This window comes from Leptopilina heterotoma, unplaced genomic scaffold, assembly GCF_015476425.1.
Source record: "Leptopilina heterotoma isolate Lh14 unplaced genomic scaffold, ASM1547642v1 Lhet_61, whole genome shotgun sequence".
In the NCBI taxonomy this organism is placed as follows: domain Eukaryota; kingdom Metazoa; phylum Arthropoda; class Insecta; order Hymenoptera; family Figitidae; genus Leptopilina; species Leptopilina heterotoma.
The window spans coordinates 1-13,242 of record NW_025111142.1 but is presented as its reverse complement, the minus strand read 5'-3'; the positions used below and the strand labels follow the sequence as shown (position 1 = coordinate 13,242).

General features: G+C 23.3%; 1 protein-coding gene across 2 annotated transcripts in view; it reads right to left on the bottom strand.

Annotated features, from left to right (window-relative positions):
• LOC122509573 (ankyrin repeat and sterile alpha motif domain-containing protein 1B-like) overlaps positions 1-7,997 on the bottom strand; it is a gene marked incomplete at its 5' end in the record, with an annotated part of 63,010 nt that extends 55,013 nt beyond the window's left edge. For both annotated transcript variants that reach the window (XM_043623740.1, XM_043623741.1), the window contains 4 exon segments: positions 2,269-2,391; positions 4,707-4,852; positions 5,503-5,659; positions 7,917-7,997. In XM_043623740.1, the coding sequence (XP_043479675.1) occupies positions 2,269-2,391; positions 4,707-4,852; positions 5,503-5,659; positions 7,917-7,997 (507 nt within the window).
• Between the last annotated feature and the right edge of the window lie 5,245 nt (positions 7,998-13,242).

Genomic DNA, 13,242 nt, shown 5'->3' with positions numbered 1-13,242 from the left:
ATATTATTTATGAAAATAATTGAATTTTGCATTGAAGTTTATTAAAATTCCTAAAAATAATTGAATTTTGTCTAAGAATTTTGCTATTCATTTACAAAGATAATTAAAATGTTGCCAATTTTTTTTAGATTTTTCGAAAATAATTGAATTTCTTTTAAGAATTTTATTAATTTTGAATATAATTGCATTCTTCTGATGAATATTGCTTTTTATCAAAATAATTGAATTTTGCAATGAATTTTTTTAAAATTCCTGAAAATAATTGAATTTTGGCGAAGAAATTTTTGCGATAATTTTTGTTTTCAAATCTTTGAAAATAATTGAATTTCTGGAATGAATTTTGATATTAAAGAATTGATATTAAATAATTGCGTTAAAATTTTAAAAATTGAAACTAATTTCAACAGAATTGAAATTAAAATTTTTGAAAAAATACTTTATTAAATGATTTATAGGTAATTAAAAAGTTATTATACTTTATGACAGTTCTTCAATGGAATTAAATTATTCAAAAGAAATATTATTGTCAGAAATAGAAAAAATTGAAAGTTTTTTTAGAACTCGTGGTAATTTTAGTTTATGAATGAAACAAAACTTTTTTTTTGTTTTTGAACGGGTTTTTAAAACCATCTATTAATTTTGTCCTTAAAAATCCAGATGCACTTTAAAATTTCGATTGAAACAGCAAATTTACTCTTTTACCCCAGCGGCTAATAATTTTACAGAATTTAAATATACATGTGGATAAGAAATTAATTGCCGGGATTTATTTACATAACGATTCAAACAGGTGGATGATGATAATACAAAAGCTGTAAAAAAATACTTCTCAATGTTACTCCATATATATTTAACACACACGCGAGAGGGATAAACAAACAAGAACAAAAAATCATCGAAAATTGCTTTTCGATTTTAATGCGGTTGTCTCTCTGTAAATGTTGAATTGCGCAAAAGAGAGGGAAAAAGTTACATCGCGAATTTTGACACGTTACTGAAACAAGCAGGTGTTTGTTTATTGTAAATGTTTAATTTGGCACAGAGTATTGGCGCGTCAGCACGAGAGATAGACCGTGAACGGTACAAATTGAGGCTAATTTAGCAGCTACCTCGGCATTTGTAACACAATATAAAATGGAATTGGCGGTCGGTGCCAGGTGAACGTGTGGACCGAAAACACGAACACGAGCGGTCAATGTGTCTTTCCTGATCATTTCATCAGCTTAACCAAATAAAGTCTACGTGGACTATATTTGTCACTTTTTTTTATTTTTCCAACTCAATGTTTCGAATTCTTTCAGTTTAATCTACTTTTCTGTTTGTCGAAAAATTTCCATCGTTTACGAAACAAAAAGAAATTTTCTCTCTCACCTTGAAAATAGGGGGAAAAACTTTAGTTTGATATTCGTAATCAAATATTTATATCCACAGTGAATTTACGTAAAGAAATTAATTGAAATTTCGGATCGTAAATCTTATTTTTACGAAATGTCAGTTTTGCGAATCGTCATTTTTACGAATTGTCACTTTTGCGAAATATCATTTTTACGAATTGTCATTTTTATGAATAGTTATTGTTCTGAAATGTCATTTTTCGAATTGTCATATTTACAAATTGTCATTTTTGCGAATTGTCATTTATGCGAACTGCCATTTTTACAAAATGTCATTTTTTCGAATTGTCATTTATGCGAATTGCCATTTTTTCGAATTTTCACTTTTGCGAATCGACATTTTTACGAATTGTCACTTTTGCGAACTGCCATTTTTACGAATTGTCACTTTTGCAAATCGACATTTTTACGAATTGTCACTTTTGCGAATCGCTATTTTTACGAATTGTCACTTTTGAGAAAAGTCATTTTTGCGAAACAGTGACATTTCGTAAAAATGACAATTCGAAAAAATGCCAGATCGCGTAAATGAAAATTCGCAAAAGTGACAATTCGCAATAATGTCGATTCGCAAAAATTACAATTCGTAAAAATGTCGATTCGCAAAGATGACATTTTGTAAAAATGACAATTCGAAAAAATGACATTTCCGAACAATAACAATTCGTAAAAATAATATTTCGAAAAAGTGACAATTCGTAAAAATGGCCTAAGTTTTTTTTAAGGATTTCGAAATTGAGACAAAAAACGAATCAAAAATGTTGCTTCGCAACACTTTTGATTCGTTTTTTTTGTCTCAATTTAATTAATTCTATTAAAGATCGTAAAATAAATTTTTCTTTATGGATTAAGAAAAAAATTAATTATCTCTCACCTGTGACCATTTCGCGAGGCCAAGTGCAGTGGAGTATGAGGAAATATCAATGACGAAGACGAGCATCTCAGAGAAGAAATTAATTCCGGATGCGTTCGTACCAACAACTCAACTGTCTCTAATCTGAAAAACAATAATAAAGTCATTTTACTTTTTTTGGAAATTATTTTTTTCAATGAATTTAATTGAAAATTTTGAAAATAATTGAATTTTATACAAAAAGATTTCTTTCCATTGAATTTCATTTAAATAAAAATAGAATTCAATTATTTCCAAACAATTTTAATAAAATCCAATATCAAATTTTTAATTACAATGAAAACACGATTATTTTAAAAAATTTAAAGAAATCATTTTGTATAAAATTAAATTATTTTTAAAATTTTCAATTAAATTCTTAAAAAAAAAATTATGTGTTTGGAAATAATTGAATTCATAATTTTATTACAAATTTTCAAAATAACTGAATTCTTTAAAGAAATTTTTTAAAGATGATATTATAAATAATAAATTATTTTTAAAAATAATTGGATTCTAGCAAATTAATTAAATTGTTTTGAAGATTTTTTTTAATTTATTGAGAATAATGGCGTTTTTCAAATAATTTTAATTACAAATTTTGATAATAATTGAATTTTATAAAGAATTTCTTTTTAGTTTTTAAAATGCAAATTCTTTTAAAAAATAATTTTAAAATTATACTGGAAATAATTGAATTTCTAAGAAATAATTTGAAATTTTTTTTTTAATAAAATAGATTTTGTCAACAAATTCAATTAATAATTTTTTTATTGAATTTTATTACAATTATAGATAGAAAATTAAATTCTTTGGAAAAATTTCTTGTTGAGAATATTTTTTTTTAATTGAACTTAATTGAAAATTTTGAAAATATTCGAATTTTACAAGGGATTTCTTTCAATTTTTTAAAATATTCGTATTTGTTAATTATTGTAATTAAAAAATTGAATTTTGAATTTTATTAAAATTGTTTGGAAATAATTGAATTCTTCTCATAATTTTATTACAATTTTTGAAAATAATTGAATTTTTTAAAGAAATTCTTTAAAAATTGTATTAAAAATAAATGAATTCCTTAGAAAAATTTTATTATTTATGAAAATAATTGAATTCTATTGAAAATTTGTTTTATTTTTTGAAACAAGCGTTTTTTAAATAATTTTAATTGAAAATTTTAAAAGTAATTGAATTTTATAAAGAATTTCTTTTAAAGTTTCCAAATTCGAATTCCGTCCAGAAATTATTTTAAAAATTGTTCTGAAAATAATTCAATTCCATAAGAAGTATTCTTCGATTTTTTTTATATATTCAATTTTGTTAATAAATTTAAATAATTTTTTATTTTATTTCATTACAATTATAGATAGAGAATTATACTTTTTTTCAGTAATTTAATTAATTTTTTTTTGAAAGTATTTTTTTTTAATGAATTTAATTAAAAATTTCGAAAATAATTGAATTTAACAATTAAGGATTTCTTTCAATTTTTTAAAATATTCGTGCTCGTTAATTATTGTAATTAAAACTTTGATTATTGCGAATTTTACAAAAAAAATTTGAAAATAATTGAATTCTCAGAATTTTATTACAATTATTGAAAATAATTGAATTCTCAGAATTTCATTAAAATTATTGAAAATAATTGAATTCTCAGAATTTCATTACAAATTTTGAATATAATTGATTTCTTTAGAGAAATTTCTTTAAAAAGTGCATTAAAAATAATTGAATTCCTTGGAAAACTTTGATTATTTATAAAAATAATTTGATTCTTAAGAAAAAATTTATTATTAAAAAAAATTAATTTATGAAGAATTTCGAAGTTTCGAAGAATTTTCTTATTTACAAAAATATTTTAATTCTTGCTGAAAAATTTACTATTTTTAAAAATAATTTTATAAAGAATTTCGAAGAAGAAATTTTTAAGTTACGAAGAATTGTATTATTTATAAAATTAATTGAATTCGAGAAGATGAATTTTTTTTTAATTTGTGAAATGAATATAATTCTAGCGATGGATTTTTTATTAAAATTTTTAAAAATAATAAGCAATAATATATAATAATTAGTTTTGTACTTAATAAACGAATTTCTTAAATTTTTAATCTGAAATGATTTAAAAATAAATAAATAAATAAAAAAATTGAATCTGATATTTAAAAATAAAAAATTTTGTAATTTGCATAATAATAATTTTTTTAAAAATAATAATAATAATAATAATAATAAATGGAATACCGCGTGTCACGCACAATATTTTTTTATTTTGTAACAATTTTTAAATAACATTTTTCACTTTAATATGTTTGTAAAATTGAAATTATTTTATTTTCTCCATTTTTGCAAATATTTGTAAAATTCATTTTAAAAATGAAATGCCGTGAAAAAGAATGTGGATGTGAAATTTATTATTTTACCTTCCATATTGTGCGGCGAGATCGAGAGCGGACTCTCCGCGGCTGTTGCGGATGCAGGGGTCGCATCCGTACTGCAACAGCTGTGACACCACTTCCGTGTGGCCATACTGTGCAGCGCAATGCAGAGCTGTCTCATTGTCCTTCGTCTGCAAACAATCGCGAACCTCAAATTAATTGCTTATTATTTACATTAATCCAAAAATAGTAATTTCACCATTTTTACACTACATTATAATTTAAATAACTAAAACTAAATACTAAACTGATTCTAAACTAACCCCCGTTTTCACTGGTTTCCTAACCTCAAATTTCTCATCACCTCAATTTTTCCTCACTTTATTACTTCTAAACTATACTCAGTCTACAATTTTCAAAATATAATTCCAATTTTCTCATTTTGAACAAATTTTATTCAATGATTAACAAAATTTATTCATTAAAACTCTAAAAAGTAGGAAATAGCAAAAGCTCGAGGTGGATAAATAATTTGGTAATTATTTAGGTCCAAATTAAGTGTAGGGTCTTTGAAAAATTGCAAAAACGTGTCAGGAGAGTAAAAAAGGAAATAAAAAGTATAAATTCCTAGCAAGAGGGTAGGTACTCGGTCGAAATTCGTGACAAGTGGTTGTTTGGTGGGAAAATAAAACACAGAAGCGACAGAAGCAGAACGGGTTTCAAGAGAGCGTTTTAATTTTCACGTAAGAACGCCTCAAAATGGTTTCGACAAAAACTTTCGAGTAGATAAAGTTTTGCACCAAGCCCCAACGACAAGTGTTCCAAACGGGGAATTACTTACCGCAAGGTTGACTTTGGGATTGGAAGGACCCTGACTCAGAATTAGTCTCACGATTTCAGCGTCGCCTGCCCATGCCGCCAAGTGAAGTGGCGACGAGCCTTTCGAATCGACAACATTCGGCGACGCCTCGTGCTGAAGCAACAGTTTCACCACGTCCCTGTTTAACAATAAATTATTTGTACATATAAATACAATAATAAATAAATAAATATTTCATAAATATATAATAATAAGAAAATATTTTATAAATATATTAGGAAATAAATATTTATAATTATATTAAGAAATTAATATTTTTAAATATATTAATAAATAAATACTTATATTATTATTATTATTAACAACAAATTGAAGAGTTAACAGAGAGTTTAAAAACTTTCGTCAAAATTTCAATTATCTCTGTAAATAATAAAATTCTTCTCCAAAATTCAATTATTTTCAAAATTTTTTTAAAAAGTCTCGTAAAAATTTCAATTATTATATTTATAAATAATACATTTTTTCTGCAAAATTCAATTATTATCAAAAATTTTAATAAAATTCTTCGCAAAATTTCAATTATTTTTAGAAATAATAAAAATCTTCTCCAAAATTCAATTATTCTCAAAAATTTTAATAAAATTCTTGTCAAAATTTCAATTTTTTTCAAAAATTTTAATAAAATTCAATTACGTTTAAAAATTTAAAAACATTTTCGTCAAAATTTCAATTACATTTAAAAGAAATTCAATTATTTTCAAAAATTTTAACAAAATTCTTCTTCGAAATTCAATCAATTCAATTTTTTTCTAAATTTCAATTATTTTCATAAATAACAATATTCATCACAAGAATTCAATTATTTTTAAAATTAATAAAAATCTTCACAGAAATTCAATTATTTTCAAAAATTTTAATAAAATTCTTGTCAAAATTTCAATTATTAAAAAAAATTTTAATAAAATTCTTCGCACAAATTCAATTATGTTTAAAGATTTTTAAATATTCTCATCAAAATTTCAATTATCTTTAAAAATAATAAAATTCTTCTCCAAAATTCAATTATTTTCAAAAATTATAATAAAATTCTCGTCAAAATTTCAATTATCTTTGTAAATAATAAAATTCTTCTCCAAAATTCAATTATTTTCAAAAATTTTTTAAAAAGTCTCGTCAAAATTTCAATTATCTTTGTAAATAATAAAATTTTTTTGCGAAATTCAATTATTATCAAAAATTTTTTTAAAATTCTTCGCAAAATTTCAATTATTTTTAGAAATAATAAAAATCTTCTCCAAAATTCAATTATTTTCAAGAATTTTTATAAAAATCTTGTCAAAATTTCAATTTTTTTCAAAAATTTTAATAATATTCAATTACGTTTAAAAATTTAAAAATATTTTCGTCAAAATTTCAATTACATTTAACAGAAATTCAATTATTTTCAAAAATTTTAATAAAATTCTTCTTCGAAATTCAATCATTTCAATACTCATCACAAGAATTCAATTATTTTCTAAAATTTTAATAAAATTTATAACAAAATTTCAATTATTTTCCAAATTTTTCTTTATTCAATAATTTTAAATATTCTACTATTTTGATAAAATTGCCAAAAAGAATTCAATTATTAACAAATTTTTTTATTAAATTCTACTCGAACTTTCAATTATTTTCCTCAAAAAAAAAAAAAAAAATTTCCCAGGAATTCGATTATTTAAAGTAGGTGTAAATTTGCATAAATTTTTTCGAAAAAATGAAATGTATTAAAATTTGGTATTAAATTCTTGGCAGTAATTCAATTATTTTCATAAATTTTTTAAATTTCTTTCAGGAATTTAATTGTTATTCAATATTCATCAAAAGAATTCAATTATTTAATAAATTTTATATGTTTGTATTTAAAAATAATTGAATTGTCGTAGAATTTTCTAATAAATATTGATTTAAAAATAAATTTCAGTTAAAATTTTAGATTATAATTGAATATTAAAAGCATTAGAGCGTGAATTTTCAGAAATAATTGAATTTTGAAAAAGTTTCAAATTAAAGTCCTTAAAAATCTGAATTTTTCACACTTTTAACCTTTAGAGGGCCGGCAAATTTGCACAAATTTCAGTAGTTTGTTTTTATTAAAAAAAATTAAATAAAAAGTTAATTTGATAAAAAGATTTGTCAAAATAAATGGTGGACACTATAGTGGCCACCCCGGACCTCTCGAGGTTAATTAACAATTCTGTAGAAATTTAATTTTTTTCAAAAAGATTAATTGAATTTTGAAATTATTTGATGTTTTTATTTTCCAATATTTTTTTAAATTAAAGAATTTCCGAATAATTTAAATTTCGCAAGTAAAATTGAATTATAAACTTTTTAAGTCTCTTTTATTTGGAGCGTACAAAAAAATAATTATTTAAAATTGAAAAAATATTTACCTGTGACCATTGAGGGCCGCATGATGAAGTGCAGTATAACCACTCGCGTCTTGCACGTTAGCTCCCGGACCTCTCCTTAAACTGAAAGAAAATCAAGAACCAATGAGAATTAACAAAAAAAACACGGGGTCAAAATTTGTTATTTTAATTCTAATCCATATTAATTATTTTGAGGTTAGAACAAACACAATTAATAAAGTAATTCAAGTGACATTTTTTTCTACTAATATCTCCTCGAATCAGGTTTTAAAAGATACAGAATGGCGGATCCAATATGGCGTCGAGTTTTCAAAATTGAATGAATTTACGGAATATTGTATTCTAATTATAAAATTATTATAATTGTTATTATAATTATTATAACTTGTTATAATTATTAATATAATTATTGTGATTATTATTATAATTATTACAATTATTATTATTATTATTATTATTATTATTATTATTATTATTATTATTATATTTTATAAAACTTATATTATAAATTAATAGGAGCCAAGATTATAATCTTAAATTTAGAATATCGTTTTTACGTTGTAGAGGTCGCTGCTAACAACTTTAAGTTTAGTTTTAATAAATTCAAAATGGAGGATCCAAAATGGCGGACACAACTTTTAAAAATTTGCTAATTTTTGACTGAAATTTTTTTTTGGTTCGCTGATTACGAATCTGAACCTAGTTTTCGAAATTAAATTAGGTAATTAATTTAAAAACGAGAATTTCAAAATTTTTTTAAAAAACAATACTTTTAAAAAATTTGAAAATTTTTTAATTGAAAAACAGAAATAGAACATTTGAGTAAAATATTTATGATCACTATAAATTTTATTCTCGTAGGAAATTATATAATTCAATTGCGATAAGTTTGGATGGCAAGAGGCATTCCCTAATATTTATATATATTATAATCATGGTAATAAAATAATAATTTAATCCTCTCTAGTGTCAGTTTTCTTTCAAAATGAATAAGAGGCGAGAAGTGAGATGATGAGAGGTTCATTTCCGCAATTAAGAATTTGCGTTGACTCACTCTCTTATGTCAGCTATATATGATGACTGAGCGCCGTGAGAGATCGCGAGGCAGTTTCTCAAATCTCCTTGCACTTAATTACATCACTAATCTTTTTCGAAATTTATATTTAATGTTCATTTGCATTCATCATTTATATACGAATGTATATAATAATAATGAGATTATTAAAGATTATTATTATAGTATTAAAAAATTCTTTGCAATTTCTTTTCTTTCAATGAATCCTTAAAATGAATGAATCTCTTCTTGTCCTTAAAAAGGAATATAGTAAGAAAAGAAAAAAAAAATTTACACTACTTTTTTAATTTTCTTTTTCCCTGACTTTTTTCTTTTATTTTTTCGACGAATTTTAATAAAATTTTCAAAAATAATTAAATCCTTGTAAAAAATTCATTATTTATGAAAATAATTGAATTATTGCAAAGAAATTTATAAAAAAAATTGTAAAGAATTGAATTCGTAAGAATTTTGTATTGTTTTAGAAAATAATTGAATCAACGTGTAAATGTGGATTAAACCTTTTTTTAAAATAATTCAATTCTTTTGGAAAATTTTATTAAAATAGTAAATATTGAAAATAATTAAATTGAGGAAAATTTTTGCAAGTAATTGAAATTTTGTCCAGTATTGTTGCCTATTGTTCATTAGATGTTTATTTACAAGGAAATACTTTTGTAAAGTAATTTTGGCAAAATTCCTAGTCAAAATACTCCATCCGCCAATTAGCAGACAATCGAATTTTTGAGTTTTCGAATTTAATAGCCTTTAAAAATTAAATTGTTAATAAACAATTGATTTTTTGTTGCCTATTGTTCATTAGATGTTTATTTACAAGAAATTACTTTGTAAAGTAATTTTGGGCAAAATTCCTAGTCAAAATACTCCATCCGCCAATTAGCAGACAATCGAATTTTTGAGTTTTTCGAATTATAATAGCTTTTAAAAATTAAATTGTTAATAAACAATTGATTTTTTTTGTTGCCTATTGTTCATTAGATATTATTTACAAGAAATTACTTTTGTAAAGTAATTTTGGCAAATTCCTAGTCAAAATACTCCATCCGCCCAATTAGCAGACAATCGAATTTTGAGTTTTTCGAATTTAATAGCTTTAAAAATTAAATTGTTAATAAACAATTGATTTTTTGTTGCCTATTGTTCATTAGATGTTTATTTACAAGAAATTACTTTTGTAAAGTAATTTTGGCAAAATTCCTAGTCAATACTCCATCCCAATTAGCAGACAATCGAATTTTTGAGTTTTTCGAATTTAATAGCTTTAAAAATTAAATTGTTAATAAACAATTGATTTTTTTTGTTGCCTATTGTTCATTAGATGTTTATTTACAAGAAATTACTTTTGTAAAGTAATTTTGGCAAAATTCCTAGTCAAAATACTCCATCCGCCAATTAGCAGACAATCGAATTTTTGAGTTTTTCGAATTTAATAGCTTTAAAAATTAAATTGATAATAAACAATTGATTTTTTTGTTGCCTATTGTTCATTAGATGTTTATTTACAAGAAATTACTTTTGTAAAGTAATTTTGGCAAAATTCCTAGTCAAATACTCCATCCGCCAATTAGCAGACAATCGAATTTTTGAGTTTTTCGAATTTAATAGCTTTAAAAATTAAATTGTTAATAAACAATTGATTTTTTTTGTGCCTATTGTTCATTAGATGTTTATTACAAGAAATTACTTTTGTAAAGTAATTTTGGCAAAATTCCTAGTCAAAATACTCCATCCGCCAATTAGCAGACAATCGAATTTTTGAGTTTTTCGAATTTAATAGCTTTAAAAATTAAATTGTTAATAAACAATTGATTTTTTTGTTGCCTATTGTTCATTAGATGTTTATTTACAAGAAATTACTTTTGTAAAGTAATTTTGGCAAAATTCCTAGTCAAAATACTCCATCCGCCAATTAGCAGACAATCGAATTTTTGAGTTTTTCGAATTAATAGCTTTAAAAATTAAATTGTTAATAAACAATTGATTTTTTTGTTGCCTATTGTTCATTAGATGTTTATTTACAAGAAATTACTTTTGTAAAGTAATTTTGGCAAAATTCCTAGTCAAAATACTCCATCCGCCAATTAGCAGACAATCGAATTTTTGAGTTTTTCGAATTTAATAGCTTTAAAAAATTAAATTGTTAATAAACAATTGATTTTTTTGTTGCCTATTGTTCATTAGATGTTTATTTACAAGAAATTACTTTTGTAAAGTAATTTTGGCAAAATTCCTAGTCAAAATACTCCATCCGCCAATTAGCAGACAATCGAATTTTTGAGTTTTTCGAATTTAATAGCTTTAAAAATTAAATTGTTAATAAACAATTGATTTTTTTGTTGCCTATTGTTCATTAGATGTTTATTTACAAGAAATTACTTTTGTAAAGTAATTTTGGCAAAATTCCTAGTCAAAATACTCCATCCGCCAATTAGCAGACAATCGAATTTTTGAGTTTTTCGAATTTAATAGCTTAAAAATTAAATTGTTAATAAACAATTGATTTTTTGTTGCCTATTGTTCATTAGATGTTTATTTACAAGAAATTACTTTTGTAAAGTAATTTTGGCAAAATTCCTAGTCAAAATACTCCATCCGCCAATTAGCAGACAATCGAATTTTTGAGTTTTTCGAATTTAATAGCTTTAAAAATTAAATTGTTAATAAACAATTGATTTTTTTTGTTGCCTATTGTTCATTAGATGTTTATTTACAAGAAATTACTTTTGTAAAGTAATTTTGGCAAAATTCCTAGTCAAAATACTCCATCCGCCAATTAGCAGACAATCGAATTTTTGAGTTTTTCGAATTTAATAGCTTTAAAAATTAAATTGTTAATAAACAATTGATTTTTTTGTTGCCTATTGTTCATTAGATGTTTATTTACAAGAAATTACTTTTGTAAAGTAATTTTGGCAAAATTCCTAGTCAAAATACTCCATCCGCCAATTAGCAGACAATCGAATTTTTGAGTTTTTCGAATTTAATAGCTTTAAAAATTAAATTGTTAATAAACAATTGATTTTTTTGTTGCCTATTGTTCATTAGATGTTTATTTACAAGAAATTACTTTTGTAAAGTAATTTTGGCAAAATTCCTAGTCAAAATACTCCATCCGCCAATTAGCAGACAATCGAATTTTTGAGTTTTTCGAATTTAATAGCTTTAAAAATTAAATTGTTAATAAACAATTGATTTTTTTGTTGCCTATTGTTCATTAGATGTTTATTTACAAGAAATTACTTTTGTAAAGTAATTTTGGCAAAATTCCTAGTCAAAATACTCCATCCGCCAATTAGCAGACAATCGAATTTTTGAGTTTTTCGAATTTAATAGCTTTAAAAATTAAATTGTTAATAAACAATTGATTTTTTTGTTGCCTATTGTTCATTAGATGTTTATTTACAAGAAATTACTTTTGTAAAGTAATTTTGGCAAAATTCCTAGTCAAAATACTCCATCCGCCAATTAGCAGACAATCGAATTTTTGAGTTTTTCGAATTTAATAGCTTTAAAAATTAAATTGTTAATAAACAATTGATTTTTTTGTTGCCTATTGTTCATTAGATGTTTATTTACAAGAAATTACTTTTGTAAAGTAATTTTGGCAAATTCCTAGTCAAAATACTCCATCCGCCAATTAGCAGACAATCGAATTTTTGAGTTTTTCGAATTTAATAGCTTTAAAAATTAAATTGTTAATAAACAATTGATTTTTTTGTTGCCTATTGTTCATTAGATGTTTATTTACAAGAAATTACTTTTGTAAAGTAATTTTGGCAAAATTCCTAGTCAAAATACTCCATCCGCCAATTAGCAGACAATCGAATTTTTGAGTTTTTCGAATTTAATAGCTTTAAAAATTAAATTGTTAATAAACAATTGATTTTTTTGTTGCCTATTGTTCATTAGATGTTATTTACAAGAAATTACTTTTGTAAAGTAATTTTGGCAAAATTCCTAGTCAAAATACTCCATCCGCCAATTAGGCAGACAATCGAATTTTGAGTTTTTTCGAATTTAATAGCTTTAAAATTAATTGTAATAAACAATTGATTTTTTTTGTTGCCTATTGTTCATTAGATGTTAGTTACAAGAAATTAACTTTTGTAAAGTAATTTGGCAAAATTCCTAGTCAAAATACTCCATCCGCCAATTAGCAGACAATCGAATTTTGAGTTTTTCGAATTTAATAGCTTAAAAATTAAATTGTTAATAACAATTGATTTTTTGTTGCCTATTGTTCATTAAATGTTATTTACAAGAAAATTACTT